The sequence below is a fragment of the Ochotona princeps genome, chromosome 2 (assembly GCF_030435755.1).
Source record: "Ochotona princeps isolate mOchPri1 chromosome 2, mOchPri1.hap1, whole genome shotgun sequence".
Classification (NCBI taxonomy): domain Eukaryota; kingdom Metazoa; phylum Chordata; class Mammalia; order Lagomorpha; family Ochotonidae; genus Ochotona; species Ochotona princeps.
The window spans coordinates 132557480-132574630 of record NC_080833.1 but is presented as its reverse complement, the minus strand read 5'-3'; the positions used below and the strand labels follow the sequence as shown (position 1 = coordinate 132574630).

Genomic DNA, 17151 nt, shown 5'->3' with positions numbered 1-17151 from the left:
GGCAGCAATTCATAACTGGAGAACTATTAAAACCATTTGAGCAAGGATCTCAGAGCATGCCGCAGATCCGGGACTTGGGTTGGGTGGGAAACTGGGTGGGGCTTCTCCTTCAACATCCCCCTTTACCTCAGATACATGATGGAAACAACATGGACATAATACTATTACCCACTTCCCTATACCCCCTGAACTTTTTTTTTTAACCGTAATTAACTATGTAAAAATTGTCAACAACAATACAATAAAATAGATTATATATATACATATAAAAAAGTTATGGAATTAGTTGACATGACGTTGAGTATCCAATATGTTAAAAGAGAAAAAAAAAAAAAAAGAATGCAAGTTCTGAACCACATCCTGTGAGTTCTACATTGACGTTTTCAATTATTAGTTTATATACAACAGGGTTATATACACCTTAAAATGACTATAGATCACTTTTCAGTTGTCTCATGTCTGTTTTAATTTTAGTATTTAGCAGTTTATAGCCTTGAAGCATGATTTTGCTGAACCTGGCTGTTTTTCAGGTAGTCTAACTCTATAACTCTAACAAGACATATGTCAACAGTTTAAGTGAACAGTTTTAGGAGGGGTGTGCAGAGAAATCTTCAATACCCCAGTGAGGAACAAATAATCTTTGTGTCCCACCCAGTGAGTTTTAAGTGCATCCCTGTTGACTGTTTCCTGTCTGTTTCTAAGTTTTCCTCGTTGTTATCTATGTATTCCAATTTTGTTTGTTTGTTTATTTGTTTGTTTTGAGGGGTTTCTGGAGTGATCCTGATGGTCGTTATGAGAGAGGGTGGGGACCCAAGGTCAGAACCGGGAAAGGACCAGAGTAAGCTCCTCTCCCTAGTCCAGAAGGAAGTTTACTGTTCTCCTGTTTCTGCAGACCGCTCAGTGCTCCTGGTTGTCGTTCCGATGACCTTGGATCCTGCAAGTCACAAGTTGGGCTTCTTCCATCCCATGTGGTAGATCCAAATGGGGGTGGGTGGGTGACCTCAGAGTTCTTGGCCTCCGAAGGCACTCCAATTCCTAGTGGTCTCCTTGGCAGTTGGGATGTAGTCCTCGGTGCTCGTACTGATAGTCCTTGGTGAAGATCTGGGAGTCTTCAGGCTTGGGATACAAACCTCCTCCTGTATGCCTGCTCTACTCTGGGGTCCCCCCCCACTTTATGCATACGACCTCCTGTTAAGAGATTGTTAGGATTGCTCCTAATTCCCCCCATATGCCTTTGTAGCTTTGTTATTGTCTCATGCTGATTCGAGTCTGTTGTCAATGAGTTACCAGTTATGATCCTCGTAGGCTATATTTCCCATCTTCCTTACACCTTCTAGGGTGATGTAAGATTTCTCTGCTCTCCCTCCCCATTTCCAAGTAGCATAGGGTCTTACAAGCATATTAGGTTTTACAATTCTTTGATGTAGATCATAATCAATCTAACTTATATCGATTGTTGGTTCATTGGTTACTCCACTATGTCTTATTTCATGAGATACAGGCTGTTTGGGGTTGAAATAATATTACTGTTTTTTGGATTGGCATCATTTCATAATAGCCACATAAATAATAACAACAACAACAACATCAACAGCAGATTATAGCACCCTGAAAAAATAATGTGCCGCTGAGTAACCAACACATGCGTGACAAAAAGGAAACACAGAAGTCTCTTGGGAAAAATGATGCCATTGTATGAGCATGTGATGAATTCTACTAGAGAAAAGAGATTTCTTGGAAGCAATCAAACCAAGATAAAAACATCAAAACACAAGGGATACGGCCAAAAAAGCAAATATACAATCAAAAAAACAGTATAGATTGGACAGTTGGAGTTACACTTTCAATGTCGGCTTCCTTATATGAGAATATATGGTATTTGTTCTTTTGTGATTGACACATTTCACAGAGTATAGTGGTTTCTAGTTGGGACCACCTGGTTTTAATAGAATAATTTTATTTTTCTTAATAGCTGAATAATACTCCATTGAGTAGATGTACCACAATTTCTTTAACCACTCTTCCTTGGACGCACATCTGGTTTGTTTCCATGTCTTTGCTATTGTAGATTGTGCTGCTGTAAATATAGGATTACAGATCCCCTTCTCACATGTAGATTTCACTCCTTTTGAGTATATTCCTAGGAGCGGGATAGCTGGGTCATATGGCACGTTTATTTGCAATTTTCTAAGCACCCTCCATACTGATTTCCACAGTGGTTGTACTAGTCTAAACTCCCACAAGCAGTGAAGCAGGTTGCCTTTCTCTCCACATCCACGCCAACAGGTGTTGTTATTCGATTTCTGAATGTAGGCCAGTCTCACTGGAGTTAGGTGGTTCCTCAACGTGATTTTCATTTGTATCTGATGGCTAGGGAGCCTGAGCATCTTTTCATATGTCTGTTAGTCATTTGAACCTGTTCTTTTGAGAAATGTCTGTTCATTTCTTTTGCCCATTTTGTTACAGGTTTTATTTTTATTTTTTATTTTTTTTTTTTTTTGCTGTCCCTGGGTTTCTGAATCTCTTTGCAAATCCTGAATATCGGTCCCCTATCACATGTGTAGTATGCAAAGATTTTCTGCCTTTCTGTTGGTTGCTTCTTCACTTTGTTAAATGTTTCCTTTGTTGTACAGAAGATTTTTAGTTTGATGTAGTCCCATTTGTTCATTTTGGATTTGATTGCCTTTGTTTTAGGCGTCTTTTCTAAGAAGTCTTTCCCTATTTCTATATCTTAGAGTGTTCTTCCTATGTTTTCCTTTAATAGTTTGATGGTTTCTGGAACCTACTCCCAAATGATTCTAATGGATGATACCTTGCCCAAGACCAAGCTATAGTGTATAGATGTACTGATAATGGTCATTATTTTGTACAGCAGAAAAAATGGTTTCCACATTTTGATGCTGAACACAGAAATGAGGCAAACAACCTTTGTTTCTTTCACTATCATTGACTAAGGAGGACAATTGGCCTCCTGGCAGCAGGAGTATTGGCCATAGTGATGTTGGTCCCATAGGGAGGCTTTGCTTGCCACACAGCAACAATCCAGAATCGTATCCATATCTTTGACAACCTTCTAGACAGTGGGAGCAAAATTAGCTACTTACGAAAGTCCTATTTCTCTAACAGTAATGGTCAAGGACAATGCACTAGATTTAAACTACTTCCTGGCAGAGCAAGGAGTGGGTGTGCAATATTACACATCTTGTGTACCTCATACCTGAGGACACAGAAATCAACTTAGAATACAATCTTGGTAATGGAGGAAAAAGTACTGTATGGAACGAAGGAAGAAGTATCCTTCCTATGATGACCTGGTGCATGCCCCTGTTGGGTAAACACACAATGTCACCTCTAATCCCAAAAGTATGTTATGGAGTTAAGAGAAAAGTCTGAGGCCAGGTCCAGGCCCTCAGCAAGGAAAAAGACATCAAAAGCTTATACAAATGCCAGAACTTGAGAGGTGAGCACTATGTAATGAGCATCTGGTGGTTATAGATTATAAAGTTGCTACCTATGTTCTAGACCCACCAAGAGAGAAAAGCCACAGCAAGTCCCAAGTTTTAAGCTGTGCACCACCAAAACCAAGGTCCAGTTTGAGCCTGCCAAAGTGAAACCATAAGCTAGTCCTGCTTGAGTAGACATCACCCAATTAGAATAAAGAAAGCCTTATTATCCCAGGACACTTATTGAAAATCAACATCTTGCTAAAGCAATTTACCTTGTCGCCTCTGATAGGAAAGTTTTTGCCTTAATAAATGGTACACCTGCATTTATTTCCCAGTCTATGTATTGACTTAAGAACCCACAAACTTCACATATAACCATATTTTACCAGTTTTTCTCATGTGTTGCCTTTTCAAGAAAGTACCTTGGACCCTTCTACTTTACCCTCTAGACTATCATTTCTAAAAAAATGAATCTTGAGTCTGTTGCTCATACAATGCAATGTTTTTAGCCATGTGAGAGCTATGTCCACCTTTAACTAACATCTGTGATGTATCATGTCAACCCAGAATTCTGTATGATCTGTACCCTTGTTAGGGATGTGCTCAAGCACAATATCCCAACTTTCACCTCAGTGAAGGGGCCCCATGATCAAGTTTCCCTGTGAGGTACTGGAGACCATCCTCCTGGCATTTTATGCTTAAATGAAATCCCAACTGGTCATGTAACTGAGTAGTTTGGTCTTACAGTGAGCTCTGAAATTTGACTTTGGCAAGACTCCAGGTGGGGCATTGGATAGAGATTCTGCAAGCTACTTTTTTGAACAAGCTACATGCAATCTTGCCCTCACTTTTACTTATCTCCCAATCTAACCCATGCACATTTGCTTCAGGCCCTGGGAAACAAGTATACTTGTACTATTTCTAAACCTCCATGTTTGGGTACCTGATTCTGATGGACTGGATCAAGTCCAAGTCTCCTGAAGAATGTACCAGACACTTTAATTCGTCCCAGAGCCCCAGACTATAGCACAAACACCCAGGTTACAATTATGATGCTGGAAACATCTTGAGGTATGAGATCAAGTTCATTGGAATGTCAATGAGCCCTCCATAAACACCAAAGATATTCCTAAACCAAACATATCGCTCAGTAATTTAGAATCCTGTCAGCATAGGCAGCAGTTATAAAATTAGCAGAGGAAGGGCCCGGTGGCACGGCCTAGTGGCTAAAGTCCTCACCTTCAAAGCCCCGGGATCCCATATGGGCCCTGGTTCTTATCCCAGCTGCTCCACTTCCCATGCAGCTCCCTGCTTGTGGCCTGAGAAAAGCAGTCAAGGATGGTCCAAGGCATTGGGACACTGCACCCGCGTGGGAGACCCGGAAGAGGTTCCAGGTTCCTGGCTTCAGATCGGCGCGCATCGGCCTGTTGCGGCTCACTTGGGGAGTGAACCATCGGACGGAAGATCTTCCTCTCTGTCTCTCCTCCTCTGTGTATATCTGGCTGTAATAAAATGAATAAATCTTAAAAAAAAAATTAGCAGAGGAAGCAAACTATATCCCAAGCACTACTGTTGCCATACCTCTATTCCAAAGTAGTTTTGTTAGTACAATGATTCACAAGTGCGAGAATGTGCCTCTCTGGATTGCTCTGTGGTGTGAAACATTTCACAGTTCATACTGTGTTTAAAAAAACTGCTTCAGTCCAATAATCAGAAGCAATATTGATTTTGGTGCAGAGTGGCAGAATGGATAACAACTCCTCCAAGAAAATTCAGACAGGAATGTTTACACATAGAATTTACATTGTAAGACATGCAGCTATTGGTTGAGACCTACTATAAAGCACCAACCCGAGTAGTATTGAGCATACACATATAATGGAGTCATACACATAAAATGGCTGATAACCATTACTTAGAAGATATAGCCATGGCATACAGGTGCTATATGCACAAAACTGCTACTTTCTATGGACTCTCTTGTGCTGCCTCTGTACGCTATCAAAATTAAGCCAAGCCCTCAGCATACCACTGTGTGAAGGAGGCCAACTTTCAGATAACATTTTCTTGCTATTGCAGAAAAGGCAGCGATTCCATCAGGAGCTAGGCTTTTCCTGGTGTAGCACTTGTTTCCTGTTAATACATCTTCCATGCTATTCTCTGGGGGTTCTTGCAGTGCTCAATCTACATAGAAAGAAGAATGTTATTTATGGACTGTGGTCACAGTCAAAGTGTACTGAGAGTATTGCTGATATCTGTTAGTCAAGCAATTCCTCTCCACACCAGGTATCTTCAGATACCATTCAGAATGCCAGAAAAGAGAAGTCTTCACTGCAGACACTACAACTTTGAACTTACCTTCTTGAGGCTCTATGTCAACAGGAATGTACAGATGAATTTCTAGTAGGCTGCATGGTGACAGGATCCAAGAGGACATCATCAAAAGCACTTCCATCCCTTCAACCTGTTACTGAGTTATTGCACTCAACCTTATTGCTAGGTTAACTTACAATTCAAACAAAGATGTTGCAGTATTATTACATTAAAAGTGAGAAAGAACATGAATAGGGCTAATGTGGTCCACTTGAGTATGTCCTCATATCCTTGATCCATTGCAGCTGGCCCCATGAGCAGACGCCATTGTCTGAACACCTTGTGCAAACATAATTTTCATGGACTTCAGATGAAGATTTTGTTCTCACCCATGAAGTATGGAGACACAGGCCAGCTGTCCTTAGCCAAAGTGAATGTATGGGTAGCTCAGGAGGAGTATCAGTTGTGACTCCTAGATCACCTTCAATGAGAGGAGACACCATTTGGTTTCTTGTTTTACTTGAAGTGAAGGCAAGTAAGATGTGGATTTCCATGCTTCATGGGCCTCAGAACAGACTGCGCTGACATGGGACAACTCTAGACACCACTAGAATTTCATAAGTTTCCGTGTGCCATTTTCAACAATATTTCAGTATAGTTGGGCTATTAAGGTAGCCCTATGTGAGGTTCCCTATTTGGCGTTGTGGCCAATTAGACATCATTTATCTTGCCAAATTGCTCATATAACCCTAGTCCCTTCCTATGCAACATTTCTTTCCTTTGAAGTTAGGCCCACACTAAGGTCCAATTCTTCTTGTGGCTTCCTATAGTTCTCTACTTAGTTTTCCTCAGATGCCTTTTCTCCCTTCTCTAAATTCTAGAACAGTTAACTAGTCCCCTATTTTTTTAAGGATTTATTCATTTTATTACAGCCAGATATACACAGAGGAGGAGAGACAGAGAGGTAGCTCTTCTGTCCAATGATTCACCCCCCAGGTGAGCCACAATGGGCCGGTACACACCAATCCGAAGCCAGGAACCTGGAACCTCTTCCGGGTCTCCCACGTGGGTGCAGGGCCCCAAGGCCCTGGGCTGTCCTCGACTGCTTTCCCAGGCCACAAGCAGGGAGCTGGATGGGAAGTGGAGCTGCCGGGATTAGAACTGGGGCCCATATGGGATCCTGGGGCTTTGAAGGTGAGGACTTTAGCCACTAGGCCACGCCGCTGGACTCATAGTTCCCTAATTTGCAGACACACCAACCATATGGAATCTGAAGCACCTGTTAAAGGCTGAGCTCAAGAATTACCTTGTCAGGGGGTACTTCTAAATGCTTAGAGTTTTTCCAGGCAATTCATAGTCAAGGATGAGTGTCTTGCCAGAGGGTAGGCAGGTCTGACTTATTTCATACAACAACTTTACCTCATCTTGATTGGATGGGCTTCTTTCACTCCTTGAATTTTACTCACCACCCTATTTTTCCTTGTGACTCATTTGTAACCCCAATTCATGTCTTCACCTGTGCTATCACACAACACTGACTTCTGTTCTCTTGATCTAGGATTAACTCATGAGGCTGTTGCATATAGCTATCTACTAGGTGGTTGTATGCTAACTTGCAACATGATGACTGCCATTTGAACATTGTGACATTCCCCTGATAGTCTGCTACAAGTTACTACTTAAGGGTGCCTACCATTTAGCTCAACTATTTAACAGAAGTCCAAACATAGTGGCTAACCTCTCTGAACAATGCTTCTTTAATTAAGACCCTATATTCATAGATATCAAATGGGGAAATTACCTGATAAGGCAACATGGGCATGAAATTCTATGATGGTCTTGCCATGACTCTCTACAAGTCTGTTACAGAAACAACCTTTATACTCCATTTTAAGTCATGTATTCTTTGACAAATTCTCAGCCTCCACATTGTGTTACAGAAGAACAGCTTCCTAAAATCTTTGGTGATATTCCAACACGTCGTCACCATTAGGAACCTTCAACAAGAAAGGCTAAACATAGTACCATTGGCTAAGATTAAAGGACAATTATTTGGCTTGCCAATAGAAGTCAAATACACAAACTCCAAGTACAAAGGCTGAAGAGGTTATGTTTTACCAACAGCAGCTTTCCATTTCTTTACTTTCCATACAGCTATTCTCAGTGTTGTACGGTGTCACCTGCCGCCAGTCACACTTTGGACTCAGGTTTCTAAGATTCTTTTTTCATGACCTGGTCTACAACAGTTTTTCTAGAATCATCTCTGGAAATCAGGTTAGCAACTTCTATGAGAACCCTCTTTGGCTTTAGTGGCTTGTCCACTCCCCTTGTCTACTTATTCAGTTAATTTCTGTAGGTAGGCAAATAGGATACAAGATAAACTATTGCCATCTAGACCCATGGCTGGGAATGACCAAGGAGAAATGTAGAAAAGATTGCTGGAATTTCCCCCCTATAAAAGCAAAGGTGTTTGATTAGAGAGTGGAGGAATCACCTGACATCCTCAAGCTAGAAGCCTGGTGTATTTTTACTATGTGATATCTTCATGAGATATTTCTCACCAACAGGGATCTCACTGAGGATTCAAATGGGAAATGAGGAAGTCAAGTTATCCCTGTTTGCAGATGACACAATTGTATCTATGGGAGAACCAAAAGACCCAGACTTTGGAGCTCATGTCTTTTACAAGGGGGGTAGAATACAAAGATCCACGAAGAGAAATTGATGGGCTTAGTATGCACAAACAACCTATGGCTGAGAACAAACTTGTAATAATAGTCCCATGGAGAATCAAGATGGCAGAATAAGGTAAGGACACATTAAAACAGATGGAGAAACATTTAATCAGCATGAAACAGAGAGGTCACATTCCAGGAAATAAGACAGGACAGAACAACGGCAGAGAGGTACCTGGAGACTGACAGACACAGGAAAGCAGCTAAAACAATGATGTTGTGTTGCAGGAACTGATACTCCAGCAGCATTCATCTAACAGCAATCTGAGCTCCACCAGCAGCAGGAACTCCACCAGCAACCAGGTGGAAAGGGACTTTCACTGGGAGCTTGGGAGATGAACCCAGAGAACTGTCTGTCATGCTGGTCTGTTTGATTTGACCAGGAGCAGAGATAGAACAGCAGATCCCAGATAGGCAGTGTGAGAACAGGGTGGATTTCGCAGCCCAATCATCCCCCTAGAGCCGAATTGCATGCCATTTTTATTAAGAAGTCAAAGGCAAGGGAAAGTACTGAGCATATGCTGAGCTGGGTGTGAACTCATTTCTGAGATATTGAACTGCAGCAATGCAACATTTTACACGTTCCACCCGAGATAGGTCTGGCTAGTCCTCAGACTTGACAGCCAGCATATCAAGAACTCTAACAGTGGCACATCAGATGCTATTTTTCACACTGTGGCAATAGCTTTAGGACTGCAGGGGACAACAGTGAACTGCACATGTGCTGAGCTTGCAAGACCTCATTGAGGTCTGTGGATTGCACCGGTCCCGCAGAAAAATAATGCCGACTGTGGCATTGCCTGTGTCAATATAGGTCCGAGTAGCACCCAGTGCTAAGGGCCAACAAGATCCGGCAAGATCTGCACCATCAAAAACCTAGCTATATAGCACACCTTGTGTCTCTCTAATCCTGGGACCTGCTCCAAAGGGAAGTGGGAGAAAGGCTGCAGAGTCGACAGTGCAATCTCAGCATGATATCACAGGACATGGAGATTGGTGGGCCAGAAGCTGGGGCTATAGAGTTCTTTGTGGAAATCTAACATAAGAACCCAGACCTGGAACTTGCTGGAGAGATTGGCACAACTGACTACAAGCAAAGAGCTCTGTACCAACTGCAATAAGTAAAATTGAACTGTAGACCTGTGGGTGACATGGCTTAGAAACCTGCACCAAGGAGAAGAATCCGATAACTAGAAGTACAATGACCAAGAACAAAAAAAGACACAAAGGCAACATCAATATTCCTGAAGACTCCCCTGCAAAGGAGCAAAACCCTATTCCAACCTCAAAGTTAACTGAGGAAGACATTGAGAAAATGGGGGACACAGAATTTGGAAAACTTAATATAAAACTTCTGATAAACAATGAGAAGCACAAAGAAGAGTTCAAAGAATTTAAGGAATATGTTACACAAGAAATAGCAGCAATAAAGCAAATCAAGGCTGATACATAAGAAATTAAGAACACAGCAGAGCAAAGTAAAAGTACAGTGGATAGTCTCCAAAATAGAAGGAAGCAAGCAGAAGAAAGAATCTTAGGATTGGAAGATATTTCTTGTCACCAGTGGGAAGCAAACAAAAAAATGAAACAGAGAGGGATCAGGCCAAAAAAAGTATTCAAGAAGTAAAAAACACTATTAAGAGTCCTAATATAAGAGTTATGGGAATCCCAAAAGGTGCAGAAAAAGAAACTGGTTTTACAAATGTATTTAATGAAATAAGGGAAAATTTCCCTAATCTGGAGAAAGAACAGGGAAACAACATCCAAGAGGGGCACAGAACTCCCAACAGGCTTGAACAAAAGCGATCCTCACCAACACACATGATCATCAAGCTCCCTTCAATAAAACATAAGAAAAAGATACTTATATGTGCACGTGAAAATAATCAAGTGACATACAAAGGAATTCCAATTAAACTCACAGAAGACGTCTCACAGGAAACTCCACAGTCAAGAAGAAAATGGAGTGACATATTCCAGATTTTAGAAGAAAAAAATTGTCGGACCAGGATAAAATATCTAGCAAAACCTTCTTTTGTTTTTGAAAATGAAATAAAATTCTTCCACGGTAAATAAAATTTAAAACAAATTTCTTCTTCCAAATCTGCCCCACAAATGATACTTCAAGACAGTCTCTTGACCGAGAAGAGGAATAGACCCAACAAAACCAGAAGACTATAAATCAATGAACAAACCATTTATAAAATGACAGGACAAAATTACCACTCATATTAATCCAGAATATAAATGGCTTAAGCTCAATCCAACATCATAGAATAGTCAACTGGATTAAAAATCAAAACCAAATTTTTTGTTGTCAAGAAGAGACACATTTCACCAACAAAAATCAGCAAAAACAATATCGCATGGCTTTTGATGTTTTCTGTTAGTTTCATCTCTTCAAAATATTTCTGATAAAATTATTCAATGACTCACAGATCATGCAGAAGAATCATTTTCTTCAACAAGGACTTTGATTTATTTACATTTCTTCAAACCTTAGCCATTCACCAGCATGTTATGTAATTCCACAGAACTGTTAATTTCTTTTCATTTCCTGAAGTAGATTTTGTTTTGTGGCTTTTCAGTTAAGGGAATATAGAGCAGTTATGCATTGGAGACAGTCGTATATAGTAACATGTGGTTTGAGTTCATGGCATTGCAAATTTCTATTTTTTTATCATCGATTTTCTATTGTGACTTTATTTAAGCAGATGTACAGCAACTGAAATGGACACTAATATATCCGGATGTGAGGTTATAATGTAGTATGCATATTTACTTCCAGAAAAAGATGGATTAACTATGAAAAGGGCTCATTGTATTTTGACAAGGGGATGTTGGATTCTCAACAATTGTCAATGCCCATAATGATGGACATTAGACAGTGCATGAAGAACTATACTTTAATAATGGTGTAGGAAAACTTGGGAGGGGGAGAAGGGGAACTGCAGGAGGCAATAAAGGTAATTCCAGAGGTTTAGCAAACAGTGCTTAGAAGGATAATAGTAGTAATAAATAAAACCTGAAAAAGAACAGTCTCATTCAAGACAGGGAGTACCACCTTAGATACATCGGAATAAAACCTAAACAAGGATGTGGAAGACCCAAGAATTATTCAACGTTTAAAGAGACACTAAAAGATGGAGACATGTACCATGTTCCAGGATCAGTAGAATCAAGACGGGAACATGGCCCTGTTACCAGAAGTCATACACAGATTGAATGTGATCCCACTCAATATCCACTAACTCTTGGCGTGGATGTGGGAAGAAAAGTATTCTACACTCTGCACTGCTGAGAGTGGAGTTAGGGTAAGTGCAGCTGTGGGAAATCACCCCAGGTCTCTTGCCTGCTACCTAGGGGGTGTGACCTAGAGCTTATCTGCCCTGAGGCATACCTTCCATCCCTGTAGAGGGACTGTGACCTCTGACATGATTGGAAGGTCAACGGGATTAGGCGTGCCTTTTAGCCAATCAAAGTGTCCTTATTGGGTGGAGGGACTACCTGAAAACGCCCTCCTACCCTCCCTTTGTGTAAGCCTTTATAAACCTTGAGCTTGTGCTGGATAGACAGGACATTTCTGACCAACGGTGAGGGCGAGCTGGGGAAGATGGCGGACATTCTCAGCGTCTTGAGACAGTACACCATCCAAAAGAAGGAGATCGTGGTCAAGGGGGACGAAGTCATCTTTGGGGAGTTCTCCTGGCCAAAGAACGTCAAGACCAACTATGTGGTGTGGGCGGCTGAGAAGAAAGACCGGCCGAGGGAGTACTACACGCTGGAATGCATCCTGTTCCTGCTGCGAAACGTGCACCTTTCTCATCCCGTTTATGTCCGCCGTGCAGCTGCTGAAAATATTCCTGTGGTTAAAAGACCGGACCGCAAAGATCTGCTTGGCTATCTCAACGGGGAAGCATCAACGTGCGCAAGTATTGACAGAAGCCTCCCCCTGGAGCTAGGTCTTCAGCGATCTGCTCGAGTCAAAAGAGCTGCAGATGAAGTTCTAGCAGAAGCCAAGAAACCGCGCCTTGAGAATGAAGAATGCATACGTCTGGATAGAGAGAGACTGGCTGCTCGTTTGGAGGGCCATAAGGAAGAGGTCGTACAGACTGAGCGGATTAGGTCTTTGTCTGAAGACATGACGGTGGAAAAAATTGCTGCAATCAAAGCCAAAATTATGGCTAAGAAACGAGCTACTATCAAGACCGACCTGAATGATGCTCTCACTGCCCTTAAGCCGAGGAGCTTTGTAGATGCTGAGGTAGATGTGACCCGAGAGATTGTCAGCAGGGAGAGAGTGTGGAGGACACGCAACACGATCTTACAGAGCACAGGAAAGACTTTTGCAAAGGATATTTTTGCAATTCTGCAGTCTGTGGAGGACCGAGAAGAAGGGCGGGCACCTGAACGCCGGCGACCAGCTCCAAATGCAGCCCCAGTGGATCCCACAGTGCGTTTGAAACAGCCTATCCTGGCCGCATACGACAGATACGATCAGGAGAGGTTCAAAGGAAAAGAAACGGAAGGCTTCAAAATCGACACTAGGGGCACCTACCACGGTATGCCACTGAAACTGTTAACGGAGGGTGCATCTGCCCACAAGACTCAGACACCTGCAGCACAGCCAGTACCAAGACCGCTTTCACAAGCAAGACCTCCCACGAATCAGAAGAAAGCTTCTCAAACTCCCATCATCATAATTCCTGCAGCTACCACGTCTTTGATAACCATGCTCAATGTAGAAGACCTTCTACAGGATTTCAAATTTGTCTCATCCGATGAAAAGAAGAAGCAGGGTTGTCAACGAGAACATGAAACTCTAATACAGAGAAGGAAAGAGCAAATGCAACCAGGTGGCACTGTAAGTAGTGTCACAGTACCTTACAAAGTACTAGATCAGCCCCTTAAACTTATGCCTCAAGATTGGGACCGGGTTGTGGCAGTGTTTGTGCAAGGTCCCGCTTGGCAGTTCAAAGGGTGGCCGTGGCTTTTGCCTGATGGATCACCAGTTGACATATTTGCCAGAATCAAAGCCTTCCATCTCAAGTATGAAGAAACTCGTCTAGATCCAAATGTTCAGAAATGGGACGTGACAGTGCTAGAACTCAGCCACCATAAACGGCATTTGGATAGACTAATTTTCTTGAGGTTCTGGGACACACTGGATAGATACATGGTGAGCCATAAATCTCACTTGAGATTCTGAATTACTTGGTTCCCACTTTTCTGGAAATCTGGATTCAGAAACACGGATATACGTTGCTGCAAAGACTGAGACTCAAGCTTTATGAATTTATCTGGAATCTGACCAATGAAGACGCTCACACATCGATCTTGCTATAGACTTTGTTTGATGCTTTGTGCTTCAAAGGGATGCTGCTTCTCATCCAGAGAAGCAAACTTTTGGCTTCCAGATATTTTGTAAATATTAGCCTTCTAGTCTGTAGTTGAAATTGTATATTTTGATAGAAGTGTTTTTTTTTTTTTTTCTCATTGGCTATATTAGCATCACTTAAGAGTTGTTTCTTTAGAAAGTAGAAGCCGGAATATAAAGGTTGTATACTTAGAGATTGCAATAAAGCTTTCAAAACCATCTTGCTTCTGATGTCTTTTATTATTTTTCTTCAAAGAGTAGCTATCTGAGTGGAGCCAAGTCTCCAATGTGTTTCTCCTTTTTTTTTTTTTTTTTAATTTGAAAGGCGGATATACAACGGGGTGAAGAGACAGAGAGGAAGATCTTCTGTCCATTGATTCACTCCCCAAGCTGCCCCAATGGCCGGAGCTAAGCTGAGTCGAAACCAGGAGACTGGAGCCTCTCCCAGGTCTCCCATGCGGGTGCAAGGTCCCAAAGCTTTGGACCATCCTTGACTGCTTTCCCAGGCCATGGGCAGGGAGCTGGATGGGAAGTGGGGCGGCTGGGACATGATCCGGCGCCCATATGGGGTTCCAGCTCGTGCAAGGTGAGGACATTAGCCACTTCTGATTTCTTATTTCTCTGTTATTCTGTTAATGAAAATACTATAAAATCAATGGTGTATTTCCAAAAGCAAGCAAAGGAATGTGACTTGTTGTTGTTTTTGTTGTTGCTTTTTCCTGTAAATGGTGAAATGGTTAAGGACTATATTCTGCAAGAGTTTTGTGTAAAATCACTTGTTTTTTTCTTTCTTCTTCTTCTTTTTTTTTTTTTTTTGATGATTTTTACACAATTTATTAGGGCACAAAGGCTCAAGGGCTACAGGAAAGTGGGCAAGACTATTGTTTCCTCTCCACATTTTTTTTCCTGTATCTGGGGTAAAGGAGGAGGTAAAGGGAGAGGCCCCTACCCAGTCTTTCACCCATCCCAGGTCCCTGATGTGGGGCATGCTCCGAGGGTCCTGCTCAAGTGGTTTGGATAGTTCAACAGTTGTGAATTGCTGCCAGTCTCGCCATTGCAAGCACGATGAGGTCGCTGAAGAATCCTCTGATTGACATAGTCCATCTCAGAGTCTCCGTTTGCCCTGTTTTTCAGGGATTACCTGAAAATGCCCTCCTACCCTCCCTTTCTGTAAGCCTTTATAAGCCTTGAACTTGTGCTGAATGGACGGGACATTCCTCACGAGCTGGTCTCTGGTGGTTCACGATCGGTGACCTTGGAGCCTGTTGGCAGACTTAAACCCCAAGATGTAGCAACTATGGGAATCCATATTCAGAGTTGGACAAGTCAACATTGATCTACCACATGACCTGACTGTCCCACTCCTGGGCTTATATCCAAATGAAGTCAAATTTGCATGCCACAAAGCAACTTATATGTCTGTATTTGTAGTCCAGCCCCTGCTGCTGTTGTTGGCGAAGGAGGTAGCGAGAGCTGCTGCTGTTGCTGCGTGGCGGGCGCAGCGGCAGGGGAGCCATCACCGTGGTCAGCAGGAACTCTACAGGCACTGCGGAGACCAGCCCGGGTTGCTGTCACTACCGCCGCCATGGCTCAGTACAAGGGCACTGCAAGCGAGGCAGGCTGTGCCATGCACCTGATGAAGACGCGAGAGAAGCAGCGTAAGCAAATGGAACAGATGAAGCAGCGGACAGCAGCGGAAAACATAAAATCCAAGGGTGACAAGAAGTTCTCTACACACTACGATGCCGTGGAGGTAGAGCGCCGTGAGTCTCGTGGCCCTGAATGACCTGCAGACCAAGCAGGAGGCCCTGGTGAAGGAACGAGAGAAGCAGCTGGCTAAGGAGGAGCGATCCAAGCAGCTACAGCTGAAGCTGGACAAGCTGCGGGAGAAGGAGCACCAGGAGGCCAAGCGGAAGATCTCTGGTCTGTCCTTCACTCTGGAGCAAGAGCAGGGAGTCATATATGAGGAGGAGCCGGAAATGGAACGGGTCACCACAAAGAGGAGGAAGTTAGGGAAGAATCCAGAGGTGCATATGAGCTTCTTGCCTGACCGAGAGCGTGATGAGCAGGAGAATTGGCTCCGGGAAGTGTTTCGACAGGAGTGGGAAGCCAAGCAGGCAAAGTTCTAGAGTGAGGAGACTGAAATCACTTTCGGTTCCTGGGATGGCTCTGGGCACCGGCACACAGTCAAGATGAAGAAGGGCGACACGATGCAGCAGTTGCTGCAGAGCCATTAAGCTCCCACCTGGAGGAGCTCGCTAGAGGATGCTGAGGCAAATCCACATCATAAAGCCATATTAGAATCTCATGTTTTAGGTAAAATCCATTTAAAGTGTATCTAAATTTGCTAGGAGAAAACCCAAGAGGTTGGCGCGGGTGATTGGTGATGAAAAAGTGGCTCCGTGGTTAATAGACTCAGGCCCAATTCTAACCAAGGAAGCTGGACTAATACACAGAGAAATGAAAGTGATCCCTAGTTTCTCTCATGTCAGAAATCCAATGGAATAGCTCTCATAGAAGATCGTCACCTTCTACATAAGGGATGAGTCAGATCCCCAAAATGACACCTGTGTCCCAAATTGTCATTTCAGAGCACAGGAGCTGCTCATTTGTGGAGTCAAATCTGTGCAACACCTACAAGAGGAGCAAGTGGAAGTCAGAGGAACCTGGATTCACATAACCTCTTGCTGGGATGAACAGAAATCCTCTGAGTCTCATTCTCAATTTCCGGATGAAAATATCATGTAACACTTAGGGAATGAAGCCTAACAACATTTTCCGATTAGCTCCACTTAACTCAAGGTCATTGCTAGGCTTGATGACTTGCTGGAACAAGGGATCATCCTTCTGTTTGTAACACTCCCTAGCCTGCTCAAAAACAGCCATAGCCTTTGGTGTTTCAGCCCTGGTCCTCCACTGGCATCCAGTGGTGAGAAATGGGAAGATAGAAATACCAGCTCAAGTCCAGCAGCACAAGAAACCCAAGCACTGACCCAGGAAGGTGGACCTCAGGCAGGTTGCATGACTCCCAAGAGAGCCCACAGTGAGGAGTGGAAGAAATGTGACTGCAAGCCCACTGTCAGCTGAAATATGCAGAGATGGCGGTTTCCAATTCTAAGCAGGAAGATAGTGCCATTCATGATCAGCTGCCAGGGGCAAGCTGTCTTCTCTTAGGTATCATGTTAAACAAGGCACCAAATCAGGGCCAAGGATTCATTCAAGTGGAACCCACTATTTTATAATCCAATTAGCATTTCCAAAGGTCTTGACAACAAGTGGC

The 17151-nt window shown here is 42.9% G+C and overlaps 1 protein-coding gene and 1 pseudogene across 1 annotated transcript; both read left to right on the top strand.

Moving 5' to 3' along the window:
• Window positions 1–12107: 12107 nt before the first annotated feature.
• LOC101516613 (parafibromin-like) lies at window positions 12108–13703 on the top strand. Its single transcript, XM_058660981.1, has one exon. The coding sequence runs from the start codon at window positions 12108–12110 to the stop codon at window positions 13701–13703; it is 1596 nt and encodes a 531-aa protein (XP_058516964.1).
• A 1753-nt stretch (window positions 13704–15456) lies between these two features.
• On the top strand, window positions 15457–16108 carry LOC131478300 (protein FAM50A-like; annotated as a pseudogene).
• Window positions 16109–17151: the final 1043 nt, after the last annotated feature.

What these genes read in the sequence shown, in the direction of transcription:
- LOC101516613 (XM_058660981.1), top strand. Translation starts at nt 12,108, where the DNA reads ATGGCGGACATTCTCAGCGTCTTGAGACAGTACACCATCCAAAAGAAG.